Below are 17,099 nucleotides of genomic sequence, written 5' to 3' on the forward strand. Positions count from 1 at the left end.
GGCAGAGACACAGGCAAAGGGAGAAGCAGCCTGATATGGGCCGTGGGGAGCCTGATATGGGACTCGATCCCAGGACCTGAGCCAAAGGCAGACAACCACTGAGCCATCCAGGTGCCCCAAAGAGCTGAATTTTTTTTTTAAAGATTTTATTTATGTATTCATGAGACAGAGAGAGAGAGAGAGAGGCAGAGGCAGAGACACAGGCAGAGGGAGAAGCAGGCTCCATGCAGGGAGCCCGATGTGGGACTCTGTCCCGGGTCTCCAGGATCATGCCCTGGGCTAAAGGTGGCGCTAAACCACTGAGCCACCCAGGCTGCTCAGAACTGAATTTTTAATTTCATTTTGATTAAATCTAAATAGCCACATGTGGCTAGTGGCTACCCTGTTGGACAGCACAGACGTAGATTTAGGGATCTGTAGAGTTCATATGGAGAGGACCTCAATAGAGTGGGGTGCTACTGATCCCATTAGCACTTGAACTCAGTTCCTAGTGGAGATAGATATTAGACAGTGAATGGGGTAGTAAACAGGAGAAAACAGAGGGGCAAGAATTTCCTGTGTTAATCTTTTTGTGTGTGTGTGTGTTAATCTTAAAAAAAAAATCATTGTCTAAATTTGTTTTGAAGGCGAGAACGTCAGTATTCTCTGTGTAGTAGTGAAGATTCTTCTGGCTCTTGTGAAGTCCTGTATTTCTCTATGGGTAGCCCTGATCAGCTCATGGTTTACAAAGGGAGGTGCATTGGTGAGTAAATTCGCTAAATTGATTTAAATTATTCTAGCGACAAAAGTTAATCATGGAAGGATGGGGTGGAACGGACACTGCATTGTCTGAAGCAGTGTGGTCCAGGGAAGGCTATCAACTCAGTAAGTCATTCTAGTTCCTGTTAGCTAATGACCAGAAAGAGAAAGTGCTTAGGTTTCCCCTTCCGTAAAATGGAAATTAAAACCTAAGCTCTTGGAAGTATTGTTAGCTTAAAGATCATTTAACATTTGTCATTATTATAATTCGTCAAGCTTTTTGAAACCAAAATGGTCGAAAATAAGAATCGCTAGAATTTTGCATCATGTGTATCAATTGCTGATAAAATATGTTTAATAAAATGACCAAGTGTAATTTTCTAAAGTTGATACCCATCTCAATAGCATTTTCCTGCTTGGCATTGCTGGCCAGGAAAACCAGCTTATTTATTTTCCATCTGTCTTACTTAGCAATTTTGTCTACTAAGGGCTCTTTAGAATAAAGCTGGTTTAGCAATTTGTGATTTAGATTGTTTATGTTAAAGTCAAGTTTTCACTATTTACTTTTTGGCATAAGTGTACATCTTTTATCAGCCATTCAGATACAGCCACTACTTGGTGTAGGGGTCACTTGCATGTAGTGATTTTGACAATTTAATTTTCAATCGCATGAATATTCTTACCAAAGCTAACAGCCAAATTATCTATATGAATTTACTTTCTTTTTTTTAAAATATACTTTATTCATTTATTCATGAGAGACACACAGAGAGAGAGGCAGAGACGCAGGCAGAGGGAGAAGCAGGGCTCCATCCAGGGAGCCCAATGTGGGACTCGATCCCGGGTCTCCAGGGTCATGGCCTGGGCTGAAGGGAGGCGCTAAACCGCTGGGCCACCCGGGCGTCCCTGAATTTACTTTCTTTTGGTGTCTTTTTCCTATGCCCTTTAAGGAGGGCAAATTAGCAGGGGAGTTACCAGGAGCAAGCAGCAGATAAAAGGGAGAACAAACCAGATATCTGAATAGTCTATGAACTGAACACTTAACCTTGGCTATCAGAAAGCAGCCTGAACTGTACAAGACCATGTGTACACAGAGTGTGCCCTATTCAGACAAAGCAACCATTTAAGCAGGTTCATGACCTTGGACCTGAGACTGTCCTTGACTTAGAGGCATTTCAGGCTCCCAAACTTAACATAAAACTCACTGCTTTCAATAATATGGAGAAACCAGGAAGGCAAATTAATCCCGATGCTTATTACCTTCGCTTAGTTTCTAATTCTCACTGGTACACATTAGACCAATTTACCTTAGTTAATGCCCTCATTAGGGGACACATTTGTAGTCAACATTTTTTAATAAAACCGTCATGTAAATTATTTATTAGCTTTCTCACAACAGGTCTGATTTTTAAAATATGTCCTGATTTTCTAGGAAATGTTTTATAAAAGCTGAACTAATTAACATTAGTTTTTCCACTTAAAGCTGTTAGAAGCAGAGAAAGCTGATGGATAAAGCACTATGGAGACCGTCTGTACAAATAATCATTAACACTTAATAGAGTTGCAGTCAGAAATCTTCTGGTAACATAATTCCTTCAGCCTCATTGCAATGTGTTCTTTTGTCCCTTTTATTATCCCCATCATGAAAAAGTGACAAGAGGGTGGTGATAAAAAAATCACAATACAGAAAAACCCCTCCAGCCAGCAATTAGGAGATACCCACTGGGTTCCAATTGAGGAGATACATATTGCGAGATATTGTACTTTATGACGCACACATTTAATTAGGCTTTATGTAAATCACATCACATTCCATCCCATATTAAAATCATGTCTCTCCCAGGGTGTACTGCTTAAACCCCACGTTCCACAGGTTGCTTCCTTAGGTTGAAATATATTCATACATCAAGGAATATGTTTTTTTTGCCTTAGGCTCAGAATGTCAGGAGTTGCTTATAACTAGCATAACTGATTATTTTAATTAAAATTTCTTAAGTTGCCAGCATTTCTTTTTTTTTTTTTTAAGTTGCCAGCATTTCTAATGAGGTTAAAAACTGCTTCTCTGTTAAAAAGTCTAGGTGAGCTAGTTCAGACACACTTCTCTAAAGTAGGTATTTTTTTTTAAGATTTTGTTTATTCATGAGAGACACACACACACACACACACAGAGGCAGAGACACAGGCAGAGGGAGAAGCAGGTTCCACACAGGGAGCCCAGCAGGGGACTCTATCCCCCGTCTCCAGGTTCACGCCCTGGGCTGCAGGTGGCGCTAAACTGCTGTGCCACTGGGGCTGCCCTCTCTAAAGTAATTTTGCTAAGACTACTTTGTCTTATAAATACAGGTTACCTTGCATTTTTAAATGGAAAAAATAAGTACATCATTTCTTTGGAACTGTTTTTTTTTCATTATGAAGACAATGTAGCATCATGGAAAACTATCTTTTTTTTTTTTTTTTTTTTTGAAAACTATCATTTATGTACTAAGGGAAAAAGACAAAATACTATATATCAGTGGTTTTCAGTTGGGAGTAGTTTTGTCCCCTGTGGGACATTTGTGGACCTATTTTCAATGGTTAAGACTAGGGTAGGGGTGCTACTGGCATCTAGTGGGTAGAGGCCAGGGATGCTGCTAAACACCTTGCAGTACACAAGTCCCCCCTTTTCAGCAAAAGAGTTAGTCTAAAATGTCCTGGTGTCAAGGGTAAGAAACCCTGTTATATATGCTATGATTTGGTAAATTAGAAAAAAAGTAGAGGGAAGTGGAAGAGAAAATGGTGATATTGTGGGTGGTACTTTTCTTCATTTCCAATTTTTTGGTAATTTTCTATCACAGTCTTTAATAAAAATTGGTGTTATAGAAATTTCACTCCTCCAGATATGAGTGGAAACCATATACCTATTATTAAATAAATATGTCTGTCTTTCTAGCTTCAAATTTAAACTCATTTCTGGTTCCTTCCCCCAAAACCAGTGGCCAGTTTATATTTGTTGCATATACTCGCATTTTATAAGATCATTGATATATTGAAGTTTCGAAATTGTTAAAACTTGTTTTTCCTATGCACAGTAATCTACCTTGGTGGAGTAATCTCAGTGGACTGCGCCTATTTCCAAATTCCTTTCATCACATTAGTTGGTCATTAGTCACATGAGGGTAGGCATGGTCATCAGAAGTGAACCGGTCATGAAAGTCATGTTGTGAATAATGGCTAGTAGAGGATAACACTGATCTGATGCTAAAATCTTATAGTCAATTATTGTCCATTTGTAAAAATTAATATTTAAGAGTTCAGAGTATGTTGTGAAATATTAAAAATTTGATTACAACAGAGTGTATATTATATGAAATCATTTTTTATAGTTTGCATGTGGTATCCACTGTTGAATGCATGAATGAAGATATAGCCCCTCTTTCTTGACCCCAGCAGAAAGTAGACCAGTGAGATTTCATCATATTTTCTTTCAATGTGCAGGCAGTGATGAGCAGCTTGGAAAATTAGTTTATAATGCTTTGGAAACGGCCACTGGCAACTTTGTGTCATTACATGAGTGGGTCCTTCGGTGGCAGAAAAAAATGGGCCCGTTCCTTACCAGTCAAGAGAAGGAGAAGATTGATAAGTGCAAAAAGCAGGTGGGCATCCCAGGGGCCCCCTGAGCAGAGGCCTCTCCCCTCTACCCCCTACCCCCCATGCCCAACTTGATGAGGTAGCAGAACAAAAGAGCTGGGCTTTTAACTGGAGGTGATGGTGGGGGACCTGCTTCTTTTCCAGAGTTTTCTCAGCCCCTTGTTGCCCCTTTCACCACACTCAGAACATGGTTATGACTTGTACGGCTTTTTCCTATACTCTTTTTCTGCCTTTCTGAGGGCATTAATAACCATCTCCAGCTGGAGCTAAATAATACTTCATTCTTGTGCTTTCTGCAATCTTTTTTTTAAGATTTTATTTATTTATTCATGAGAGACACACAGAGAGAGGCAGAGACACAGGCAGAGGGAGAAGCAGGCTCCATTCAGGGAGCCTGATGCGGGACTTGATACCGGGTCTCCAGGATCGCGCCCTGGGCCGAAGGCAGACACTCAACCACTGAGTCACCCAGGTGTCCCTCTGCAATCTTTTGAAGTCTTTGCAGCAGATCTGAATTTTAGGGGACTGGACAATTTTAACATTAGTTTATAATGCTGAATTTAAGGAGAATATTTAACATTGCATGTCACACAGTTACATAATAATGAGATCACAAACAGTAGGAAAGCATTATGTTTAGAAATATGTATTTCTGGTAGAAAAACTGGAAGTAAATATACTGAAATTGAAACGGTTTTTGTAGGATCCCTCGGTGGCTCAGTTGCTTAGCACCTGCCTTTGGCCCAGGGCATGATCCTGGAGTCCTGGGATCAAGTCCCACATAGGGCTCCCTGCAGGGACCCTGCTTCTCCCTCTGCCTATGTCTCTGCCTCTCTCTGTGTCTCTCATGAATAAATAAATAAAATTTAAAAAGGGAGGGGTAGTGACCATATGAGCAATTTGTGGGGTTTTTTCTTTTGTGTTAGTACTTATTTTAAATGGTTGACATTGATTCTTTATGAACAGGAAAGACTTTCTTTCTTCTTTCTTTCTTTCTTTCTTTCTTTCTTTCTTTCTTTCTTTCTTTCTTTCTTTCTTTCTTTCTTTCTTTTTTAAGACTTTTAAATTATTTTTAAGTAATCCCTACACCCACCATGGGGCTTGAACCCACAATCTGAGATCAAGAGTCGCACACTGCACCGACTGAGCCAGCCAGTCACACTAATCAGGAAAGGTTTGTGAAAAAAATTAGTTTTTTTTTTTTAAGATTTTATTTATTTATTCATGAGAGACACAGAGAAAGAGAGAGAGAGACAGAGACACAGGCAGAGGGAGAAGCAGGCTCCACGCAGGGAGCCCGACATGGGACTTGATCATGGGTCTCCAGGATCATGCCCTGGGCTGAAGGCAGCATTAAACCACTGAGCCACCTGGGCTGCCTTCTTTTTTTTTTTTTTCAAGATTTATTTATTTATTCATGAGAGACACACAGAGAGAGGCAGAGACATAGGCAGAGGGAGAGGCAGGCTCCGTGTGGGTAGCCCAATGCAGGACTCGATCCCAGGACCCTAGGATCATGACCTGAGCAAAAGGCAGATGCTCAACCACTGAGCCACTCAGTTGTCCCTCTTTTTTTCCCCCCTGCTGGCCTTATGGCAAAAGAAATTGCTTTTAAAAGCTGTTCATCTGAGCACCTGGGTTAAGTGTCTGACTCTAAACTCTGGTCTTGATCTCAGAGTCTTGTCTCCACGTTGGGCATGGAGCCTATTTAAAAATGAGAGAGGGCAGCCCCGGTGGCTCAGCGGTTTAGCGCCACCTTCAGTCCAGGGTGTGATCCTGGGGGCCCGGGATTGAGTCCTACGTCAGGCTCCCTGCATGGAGCCTGCTTCTCCCTCTGCCTGTGTCTCTGCCTCTCTCTCTCTCTGTCTCTGTCTCTCTCCCCGCCTCCCTGTGTCCCTCACGAATAAATAAATAAAATCTTTTTTTTTAATTTTAAAAATTAAAAAATAAAAGAGAAGAGCGATTAATTTGGGGGGCTTAGTTGGTTAAACATCCTGGCTTTTGATCTCGGCTCAGGTCTAGATCTCAGGGTCATGAGTTCCAAGCCCTATGTTGGGCTCCACCCTGGTTGTGGTGCCTACTTTCAAAAAAACAAGTTGCTTGCGTATTTGTACATTAGATTTTGAGGTCACAGAAGTTGAGAATTAAATTGCTTTCATCTTTATAAAGTGTTAGGTTGGCCTTACAATTTCGGGGAGGATACAGTTCAGAAAATATCCCATCTCCTTTGAGAGTACATTTTCTATTAAATATTTAACTTGTAAAGTGAAACACCAGTTAATGCTGATCAATACAATATTATCTTAGTGGTGTTTTTCCTTACCAGATTCAAGGGGCAGAAACGGAATTCAACTCACTGGTAAAATTGAGCCATCCAAATGTAGTACGCTACTTTGCAATGAATCTCAAAGAGCAAGATGACTCCATCATGGTGGACATTTTATTGGAGCACATTAATGGGGTCTCCCTCTCTGCACATCTGAGCCACTCAGGCCCCATCCCTGTGTATCAACTCCGCAAGTACACAGCTCAGCTCTTGTCTGGCCTCGATTATTTGCACAGCAATGACGTGGTACACAAGGTTCTGAATGCATCAAATGTCTTGGTGGATGCAGAGGGCAATGTCAAGATTACGGACTACAGCATTTCAAAGCGCCTAGCAGACATTTGCAAGGAGGATGTGTTTGAGCAGAGCCGAGTTAGTTTTAGTGACAGTGCCCTACCTTATAAAACGGGGAAGAAAGGGGATGTTTGGTGTCTTGGCCTTCTGCTGCTCTTCCTCAGCCAAGGACAAGAATGCGGAGAGTACCCTGTGACCATCCCTAGCGACTTACCAGCTGACTTCCAAGATTTTCTAAAGAAGTGAGTATCATTGAGAGTCTCTCTAATTGCTCTTTACTCCTGACCTTTTTAAAGATTTTATTTATTTGGGGGCGGGAGGGAATGAGCAGGGGAAGGGGCAGAGGGACAAACAGACTCCCCACTGAGCGCAGAGCCCACAATAGGGCTCTAACCCAGGCCCTCAGGATCCTGACCTGGGGTCCTGACCTGAGCCGAAGGCAGCCGCTTAACCGACTGAGCCCCCCAGGCGCCCCTCGTCCTGAACTTGTGATTGTGCTTGAATTTGCTCAGCATCTATGTGATATGTTTAAGCTGAAAAGTGAGGAACAGGATCGGAGTAAACATTCTTTGTTCTCCCAGCCCCTTTCCCAGCCACGTAGCTTGTTTTCTTGCTTAACATTTTCATTCCCTTACCTTGAATGTTGCCCTCCATTCACTAAGGCTTTAGGAAGATTTTCAAACTGCTTTTGAAGAGTGCCTAGTATATCCAGGAAGTTAACAGGGATTGCTCCAGGGACAGATGCCCAGGTATTCCACATGGAAGTTGCTCACTATATCCCTTAGCTGCTGGCTCCTAAGGGGTTGAAGACAAGGCCCCCTATCTAGAAAACAGCGTGAGGAACATCACAGTTCTGTGCCTTGTTCTTCGTAACCGTTCTTCATGAGCAGGGTCTCATTCAGCCAGGTCATTGAATGCAGTGACTTCCTCACACTGGCCATAGGATTTTCAACACTGGTAAATTCCAGGTATACATTTCCCTGCAGAGCCAAGTCCAGCTGCTTTGAGAGAGTTATTTATTGAAAGGTCCACCTAGGGCCTAATATGTTTATTCAGGTCCTTCCCTTCGGTGCTTTGCAGCTTAGCCCCTTCCTCACTGCTCTGTCCAAGCCAGACCTGGGTTCTCTTGGTTTCTCTGTCAAACAAAAAATAAGATCCCTTCAGAGTGGGTTTTTTCAGACACTTCCCTGGTCCAACCTTCCTGTGGAAGTTGAGCTGGACTGGTTTCTTTCCCTTTCCTGCCGCTCTGTCTTTTCTCTCTCTTTCCCAGCCATTCACTTTTATCCACTCACTACTGTTCCCATCTGTCTCAATTGCCATTTGACCCAAGCTGTATCGTTACTTGTTACTTACTCATTACCTATTACAAAGATGAAAGTAGCTGCCCTTCTGTTTAAGATCGTTTCTGTGTACTGTAAAACAGAAGCAGACATGATGTTACGGAAAGAGGCCAGCTTTGATTCTTTATACTGTATTTCCTCCTGAAAGTATATAAATCATCTTAAGATTTCCGAAGGAACCTTTTGCAACTTCTCTTAAATGCAATAGAACTTTAAAAATATATATTTAAATGCACCCGGGGGATGACATAGGCTAAAATGACCTCAGTGGAAATATGGCGCTAGGACCCCTGATAGACAATGTCACCTTTTGCTTTCAGCCCTTCTTCACGGGTCAAGGGTGATTTAGCAAATTGCATTATGTATTAAAAAAACAACAACACAGGAAGGTTTAAGTGCGCGGTGTCTCTCACATTTTATAGCAAGATGACAGACTCAGAACTTTCCTAGTTTTCTCCTTAGAGAATCACTCACTCCTGTTGGTTTCGAACTTTAGATCAGCACTACTTCTTACTCTGTTTAACATGGTTGTCCTTTAGTTTTTTTTTGTTTTTTTTTGTATATTCCTCTCTCATCCTAGACTGGTTTGATGGGCTTGGTGAAGGAGGAGCTGCCCTGTACTGTCCTTTACTGTTCAGCCCCAGTTAAACAAAGAAAAAAAAAATCATTCACCAACAACACTAGCATGGCAACATTTATTTCATTTGTAGTTGTCTTTTGATTTCTTGGTGAATATCCTCTGGAGGAAGATTTTGCTCTGTATCAATCGCCGTGATAGGAAAGAGCCCTGACTGGAGCCAGACAGTTGGAATTACACGAGATCGGATGCGTTTAGGGTGGTATGGCCGTAGCCTGGACAGCTGGATTTAGATCCTACCTTTACCCCTTCCTGGCTGAGTACTTAAACTCTCTACCCTATGGTTTGTCCCTGTTAAAATGGATCATTTTAATTTAATACTTTTTTTTTTTAGATTTTATTTATTTATTCATGAGAGACACAGAGAGGCAGAGACAGGCAGAGGGAGAAGCAGGCTTCCCGCAGGGACCCCAATGCGGGACTCGATCCTGGGACTCCGGGATCATATCCTGTACCAAAGGCAGACGCCCAACCGCTGAGCCACCCAGGCGTCCCTAATTTAATACTTTAATTTTAATTTAGTAATTTAATATTAATAGCACTGCCTACATCCCAAGGTGGCTGTGAGGATAAGATGAGCTCACACACACCTGTAGAGTGGCCTTGCTGAGACAACGTTATCAACTCCGTCCTCAGTAGAGAGGACAGTGAATCTAACAGGGTGACTTTCCAGGCATTTCATCCTTTTTCAGAGATGAACCTAGTATTTGCCTGTGCTACTTAGAGCTACTATGATGCCAAAATGTTTGGCTCAGAAAATTTCATCTTTTTAACTGAGAATCCTGGTGGCTATAAAATCTCTTAAAGTTACAATTCATTCTAGGTAGGCTTTAAAATTTTCTTGATTACTGTCATAGTTGAGTTACAGGTGACAAGGGACTTGAGAAATCCAACAGGATGTGTCTAGGAATGTTCACTGTAGCAGTTTTTTGTACAAATGAAAAATTGGAAATAATCTAAATGTGCAACAGTAGAAGAATGTGTGTATCATGTGAATAAATTCTGGGAAGCTCAAAAAAGATCTTATTATAGTACTGGCTTGGAAGAAAGATCTCTAAGACATATGGTGTAATATTATGATGCAGGGAGCTCTTAAAACCATTGGAATTTTCTAAGCAGTAAGGTGTCTCTTCTTCTGTTAATGAGGTAAATTTTGGAACTGGCCTAAGGATCCGCTCTGAGAATCTAGGCTGGTAGCCCAGGGAACTGACCTGACAACCAACCATTGACTAGAGGTGTTGAGCTTCCTGATCTGTGGGGTGAACAGAAGGGCTAGACATTGAATCGATCACCAGTGGCCAATGATTGAATCAGTCGTGTGTGTGTGTAGTGAAGCCTCCATAAAGACTCCAAAAGGAGGGACACCTGGGAGGCTCAGTGGTTGAGTGGCTGCCTTCAGCTCAGGTTGTAATCCTGGGGTCCTCGGATCAAGTCCCACATCAGGCTCCCTGCAGGGAATCTGCTTCTCCCTCTGCCCGTGTCTCTGCTTCTCCCTCTGTGTCTGTCATGAATAAATAAATCTTTTTAAAAAAATCCAAAAGCATGGGGCTTGGAGAGCTTGCAGGTTGGTGAACACATGAAGGTGCTGGGAGGGAGCCTTGGGCCGGCATGGAAGCTCTGTGCTTTTTTTTTTTTAAGATTTATTTATTTATTCATTCAGAGAGAGCAAAGAGAGAGGCAGAGACACAGGCAGAGGGAGAAGCAGGCTCCATGCAGGGAGCCCGATGCGGGACTCGATCCTGGGTCTCCAGGATCACACCCCGGGCTACAGGCGGCGCTAAACCGCTGCGCCACCGGGGCTGCCCAGCTCTGTGCTTTCTCCACACACCTCGCCCTATGCATTTCCTCTGTCTGGCTGTTCCTGAGTTATATCCTTTCATAAGAAACTGGTAATCCAGTAAATAAAATGTTTCTCAGTTCTGTGAAGCACTATAGCAGACTGATTGAATCCAAGGAGGGGGTTGTTGAGATCTCTGATCTGTAGCTGGATGGTTGAAAGCACAGGTTGCCACTGGCATCTACAAAGGATTGGGGGCAGTCTTAAAGGAATGAGCCTTCAACCTGTGAGATCTGATGCTATCTCTGGGTAGATAATGTCAGAAATGAGTCGAATTATGATACCCAACTGGCGTTAGAGAATTGCTTGGTGGCTCCCCAACCCCCCCAACAGGGGAATTGGGTACAAAACGTTTTCCATGGTCAAATGAAAAAAGCAAGTTGAGAATAATATAGGATGATGTCATTAAAAAAAACAACATCCACAAAACAAAACTATATGTTATGTATTATTGTGTTAAATGCATAGAAAAAAGCCTGGAATGACAGACACTGAAGGGGAGTAGAGGAATTGGAGAGAGATGGGATTTTGGTCAAAGACTATCATAATCAGCAATGTTTTAATATTTGCATGGAGAAGATAAGCTTTTTTACTGATATAATTAAAATTAATCTTGGGCAGCCCGGGTGGCTCAGCAGTTTAGCGCTGCCTTCTGCCCAGGACGTGATCCTGGAGACCTGGGATCGAGTCACACATCGGGCTCCCTGCATGGAGCCTGCTGCTCCCTCTGCCTGTCTCTCTCTCGCTCGCTCTCTGTCTCTGTGTCTCTCATGAATAAATTAAATAAAATCTTTAAAAAAAAATTTAGATTAATCTTAAATTCAGAGGAAAAAAAACAGTGTCTTAGGCAAATGCTTTTATTGTGGTCTTGTCCATTTCAAAGTATGGAATTAAGAGTGCTTTGCATTTTGCGCTGACATAAAAAAATAAGATGCTACCTGTTAAGGAAGTTACTGCCGCCACTACATAGCTACAGGTGATATAGAATTCACAATGATGGTTGGTTCGTTTAAATATTGTTGAGAATAGGGTCAAGTGCTCCCAAGTGGTGCTCCTTGAGTCATTGTAATTAAAGCAAACAGATTAGTTAAAACAGTTGTTCTCAGACTTTATCATAGCTACAGGTGATATAGAATTCACAATGATGGTTGGTTCGTTTAAATATTGAGAATATTTAAACGTTGAGAATAGGGTCAAGTGCTCCCAAGTGGTGCTCCTTGAGTCATTGTAATTAAAGCAAACAGATTAGTTAAAACAGTTGTTCTCAGACTTTATCATATTGAATTGAAATCACCTGGACAGCTTGATAAAGTGCAGATTACTGCCCAAACCACCAGAGCTGCTGGTCTACTAGGACAAGGTTGGAATAGAATTTGTAACAAATTCCCAGATAATACTGGTACTGATGCCACCCCATCTTTAGAACCCACTGGGTTAAAGGTGCGGTTTGTCTTCATTAAAAGACAAAAAATTATTTCTTAGACTATCAAACAATGTTCAAGGAATGAGAATTAAAAGAAAATACATGATAAAATGTGGGACTTTTTAAAAGTAGTCCTGAACCATTACCATGTTACTTCTTAGCAGGAACAGGCTCCGTCCAAAGTTTATCCTATTGGGCCCCAACCCTGCACCAGCTATCACGTTTGCTCTTCTTTTGGAAAGCTTTGTTTTTCACTGGTCCCTGGAGAGGTCTAGGTTAGAACTGAAGTATTTAGGAGGAATGATAACTTGTGGTATCTTGTAAAAAAAAATTGTTCCATGAGGTAAGTCTTGCTGCCTCTAGAGAATGTCTATTTTTTGATTCCCCACTTACAGCCAGACTGATGATCAGCATGCATTCACTTATGAGTACATTTTGGTATCATGTGTATTTACATTATTTCTATAAATAAAAAAGAAAATAAACTGTTGGACTAACGAGTTTAGTGATTATTTTCTGTGTTGCTGAGATTCTTTCTGCCCTCTCACTGAGGTGTGTTTGCTTGGATGACAAGGAAAGATGGAGTCCCCAGCAATTGTTGAAACACAGCTTTATCAATCCACAGCCGAAAATGTCTTTATTGGAACAGAGTCCTGACGGTAAGTCTGATACCACTCTTTTTTGAAACCCTGTTTGACATAAATTATTTTGAAAGGATGCAGAAACCCAAGACTGGAACGGCCTGCCTCCATCATTTATCTTTTGCATACCGAGCTGTACATAAATCCACTCATTGAATACATACTGTGCTTGTGCAACTGTTTTTGCTGTCCTGGTTTTTCCAGCCTCAACAGATCAAGTGTCCGTTGGGATAATCTCTCTCTCAGTGTTGGGTCCCCCTTCTTGTCCTGTTGCCATGTAACTAGATTTCCCTATTGCTGCTCAAGGAGCAGACTAAGGAATCAATGGGTAGTAACTGTGTTGATAGCAGAGCTGGGGATGGGTCAGGAGACCCGGGTTTGGGTTCTGGCTCTATCAAGAAGTCATTCCCTCACCGTGGGTCTCACTCAGCCCCGCCCATAACCTGGGCTAGTGTATATCCCACCTACTTGAAGGAGAACGAGGTGAAGAAAAGTGTTGAAGGGTCTGTGCCAGGTAAGAGGTACTTTTTACCTAACTACGGGTTGGGTCCCCTTCTTCCAGCCCTGGCTTTGTTGTTGGGTTTTGCATCTCTTCCTGTTTTTCTAATGCTTCGCTTCCCTCTCTCATTTTGTTTTAACTCAGATTCTGGAGGACAAGATTATGTTGAGACTGTTATTCCTAGTAAGCAGCTACCCAGTGCAGCATTCTTCAGTGAGACACAGAGACAGTTTTCCCGGTATTTCATTGAGTTTGAAGAATTACAGCTTCTCGGCAAAGGAGCCTTCGGAGCTGTCATCAAGGTGTGGTTACAGAGTTGTGCCCAGGCCCTCTAGAGTCCTTCACTGTTCCCTCGCCGCAGACTTAGGGAGTTCTTTTTTCAGAGTGGGGAGAGAAGTAAATATGACCATTTGAAACTATGATCATCATCACCTTTGCAGAATGAAAGGCTTTACCTAAAGTTACACTGGACACATTAAGAACTCATCATTTCCTCCTCCCTCCCTTGATGCAGTGCATTACCGTGAAAACCACATGATTATACCAGCGCTTCAAGTGGAGCCAAGACCTCTACATGACCATTTTTCTGTGCTTTGGCTCAGAAAGAAAATTGTCCTTTTTATCCCATTTGCTTTCAGAGGTGTTGTAGATAAAAGGGCTGTGAGGTTAGAGCTGAGGTGGGATTCACTGCGAAATGGCCCTAGATGGTCTCAGTGGCTTTTATTTCCCATCTGTTACTGAGAGATAAAATTTGTGGTGCATTATGAAGATGTGCTGTTGTTAGGTCTTCCCTTCTGCATTCTGGTCTATTTGGGTGAATTTAGGATTACCTGCCTCTTGAGGTAGAGATTTCAGCTGTTCTTATGTAATTTAAGTATTTTGACTTTAGGAGACCCAGGCTAATATTGTATTATTAAAGCCACATAAGACATGTTATCTTTCACAAAATAAAATGGCCCATCATCAAGAAGGTATATGCCTGTTTAGGATTCTGAGAGTGTTATTAGGAAGGGTTACCAGTATTATTGTAGAAGGCCTTTTACAACAACCCCCAAAACAAAAAGTTTTTCTGTGGTAATCAGGGACAGAAGGACAATCTTAAGTTTTCCAAAAGGAAGTTACAGGATCATGGAAAATTTTCAACTTTTAAAAAAAGAATATTTTATTTATTTATTCATGAGAAACACAGAGAGAGAGGCAGAGAGGAGAAGCAGGCTCCATGCAGGGAGCCCAACATGGGACTCGATCCCAGGTCTCCAGGATCAGGCCCTGGACTGAAGGCAGTGCTAAACCGCTGAGCCACCCGGGCTGCCCTCAACTTTCTTCATAAAGTATAGACATGATCGTTAGGTGGTTAAATAGACCTACTGTGGGCAAATACTTAATTGGGTAATCCCAGTGCTCTACAGGGGAATGGATGATTGATGTATATATTATTCCTTTAACTCACTGTAATTTTGATCAAGTCCTTTAACTTGTTTGTATTTTAGATTATTGAACGTGATACATTGTTAAACTCCATTTCCTTACTAGTACTAAAAAATGATGAGTAGAGGGTACCTACTTAGTAGAGGGTGGCTTAGTTGGTTAAGCATCTGCCTTTGACTTGGGTCATGATCTCAGGGTCCTGGTATAGCGCTCCTTTTGGGGCTCCATGCTCACTGGGGAGCTTATTTCTCCCTCTCCCCTGCTTGCTGCTCCCCCTGCTTTTGCTCTCTCTCTGTCAAGTAAATAAAATCTTTAAAACAAAAAAAAGATGAGTAGGCTCATGTAATTAAAACGTGTAGTAATTTAAGCCCCAAAGTTTTTCTGTGGCTTTTTCCATCTGAGGCCACAGCCCTCACACTTCATCACTTTCCAGGTTAGGGTAGGCCATTCTGTTCAGTGATTTGGCATTTCATGAGCAGCTGGCCCCATTTGGTCCAGGCATCTTTCCATTTTAATAAGTGAATCCCTGGGAGTTTGCAGTGTAGCAAGCTCCACACCCCACTCAGTGACTCAAGGCATTTGTGATGTCTTCCAAGTCTCAAGGTTGAAGACCATGCCAAGACTTTCCACTGTCTTCTACTCTATTAATGGTATGGCAATAAAAGAACACAGGGCTATAGCTTTTTGGGGCACATTCCATATTTCAGGTTGTGTGCCAGTTGGCTCACAAACCTTGTCTTTCAATTTTGTGACATTGTTACAAAGTAAGTATTATCCGCATTTTTCAGGTGAGGAAACTGACCTTCAGAGAAGTTACATAATTTGCATGAGGTTACATACATGTAGTAAGAGAGGAGACCATCATTCAGATTTGTATGTGTTCTACTCAAAAGCATGTTCCTTGCCACTATTTCCACACAAAAATAACCCGAAACTCAATTTTATAATACTCCTTTCTCATTTTAATCGAAACCTATGAGAATGATGCTTTATTTTGTATTTTGTAATCAACTAGTTTGTCCCTCTGCCCATGGCCAAGTTGTTGCCTTTCATCACCTCAGCTGACCTGCACATTGGGTCCAGAATGTTCTAGTGAACAAAATTTTGTAAAAGTTAACTTCAGTCAATCCAGTGGCATCCTGCGACTGCCCAAGAGAGAAAATGTCTCTATGCAGGAGTTGGAGACTTTGGAACTTTCTCATGTATTTTTGTTTTTATTTTATTGTGTTCTTAATTGCATTGTTCTAGTCTTAAAACATACTGTCAATCATACATAAATCTTAGTAACAAACAGTCTTAGTAACAAAATCAGTGGGCAGTAATTGTGTTGCTACCGGTTTTGTTTCACTGGGCCCTTGCTAAGTACCTTACTCACCTCACATATTTCATCCTTACAGTCAGTCACCTCTGAGGTGAGGGGGGTGGCGTACATGCCACTCATCTAGATGAGAAAAGTTTCAAAGAAGTTAAGTCATTTGTCCAAGTTTACGCTGTTTGGTAAGTCCAGAATTAGAATTTATTTTCGGATTAACATTTTTTTTTAGTTTAATTTTGGTTTAGTGACCTTAGGTATTAAAAAAAAAAAAAAACTGTAGAGAAACTAAAATTGTGAAACCTTAGAGAAACAATCTGTAGAGAAACTAAAATTGTGAAACCTCTAAACCTGAGTTTAGAAAATAGTATTTGTTCTTAAAATTTTATTTATGTGAGAAAGAGAGACTGAGCATGAGCTGGCAGGACAGAGGGAGAAGGAGAGAATCTCAAGCAGACCCCACGCTGAGCATGGAGCCAGCACAGGGCTGGTTCTCACCACCCAGGTGTCCCCAAAATAATATTTTTAAATATTTTATTTATTCACAAGAGACGCAGAGAGAAACAGAGACTAGGCAGAGGGAGAAGCAGGCTCCTCACAGGGATCCTGATGTGGAACTCGATCCCTAAACTGGGATCACGCCCAGAGCCAAAGGGAGATGCCCAACCACTGAGCCACCCAGGCATCCCCAAAATAATTTTTATTTATTTTTTATTTTTTAATTTTTTTAAATTTTTTTTATTTTTTTTTCCAAAATAATTTTTAAATGGGGTTAAAATAATAATTTCTTAGAAATGAGATGACATGTGATAGTGGAAAAGCAGAAATGTAATTGTCAGTGAAATTAATGATTCAAATGCAGGTCATGTTTTCACCACGTCTCTTATTAAGCTAAATATACACGTAGTTTCAAGACTTCGTTCAGCTTAAGAGGTTGAAATATGTGGCACTCTACTGTAGCTGTTGGTTCTCATCCAGAACTCTGGGCTCCCCTTGG

The 17,099-nt window shown here is 41.5% G+C and overlaps 1 protein-coding gene across 3 annotated transcripts in view; it reads left to right on the plus strand.

The window, feature by feature from the left end:
* EIF2AK4 (eukaryotic translation initiation factor 2 alpha kinase 4) overlaps positions 1-17,099 on the plus strand; it is a 103,188-nt gene that overhangs the window by 31,680 nt on the left and 54,409 nt on the right. For all 3 annotated transcript variants that reach the window (XM_038580018.1, XM_038580020.1, XM_038580017.1), the window contains 5 exons: positions 627-742; positions 4,213-4,370; positions 6,692-7,227; positions 12,775-12,881; positions 13,507-13,664. In XM_038580018.1, the coding sequence (XP_038435946.1) occupies positions 627-742; positions 4,213-4,370; positions 6,692-7,227; positions 12,775-12,881; positions 13,507-13,664 (1,075 nt within the window). The remainder of the gene's footprint in view (positions 1-626; positions 743-4,212; positions 4,371-6,691; positions 7,228-12,774; positions 12,882-13,506; positions 13,665-17,099) is intronic.

This window comes from Canis lupus, chromosome 30 (assembly GCF_011100685.1).
Source record: "Canis lupus familiaris isolate Mischka breed German Shepherd chromosome 30, alternate assembly UU_Cfam_GSD_1.0, whole genome shotgun sequence".
Taxonomy (NCBI): Eukaryota; Metazoa; Chordata; class Mammalia; order Carnivora; family Canidae; genus Canis; species Canis lupus.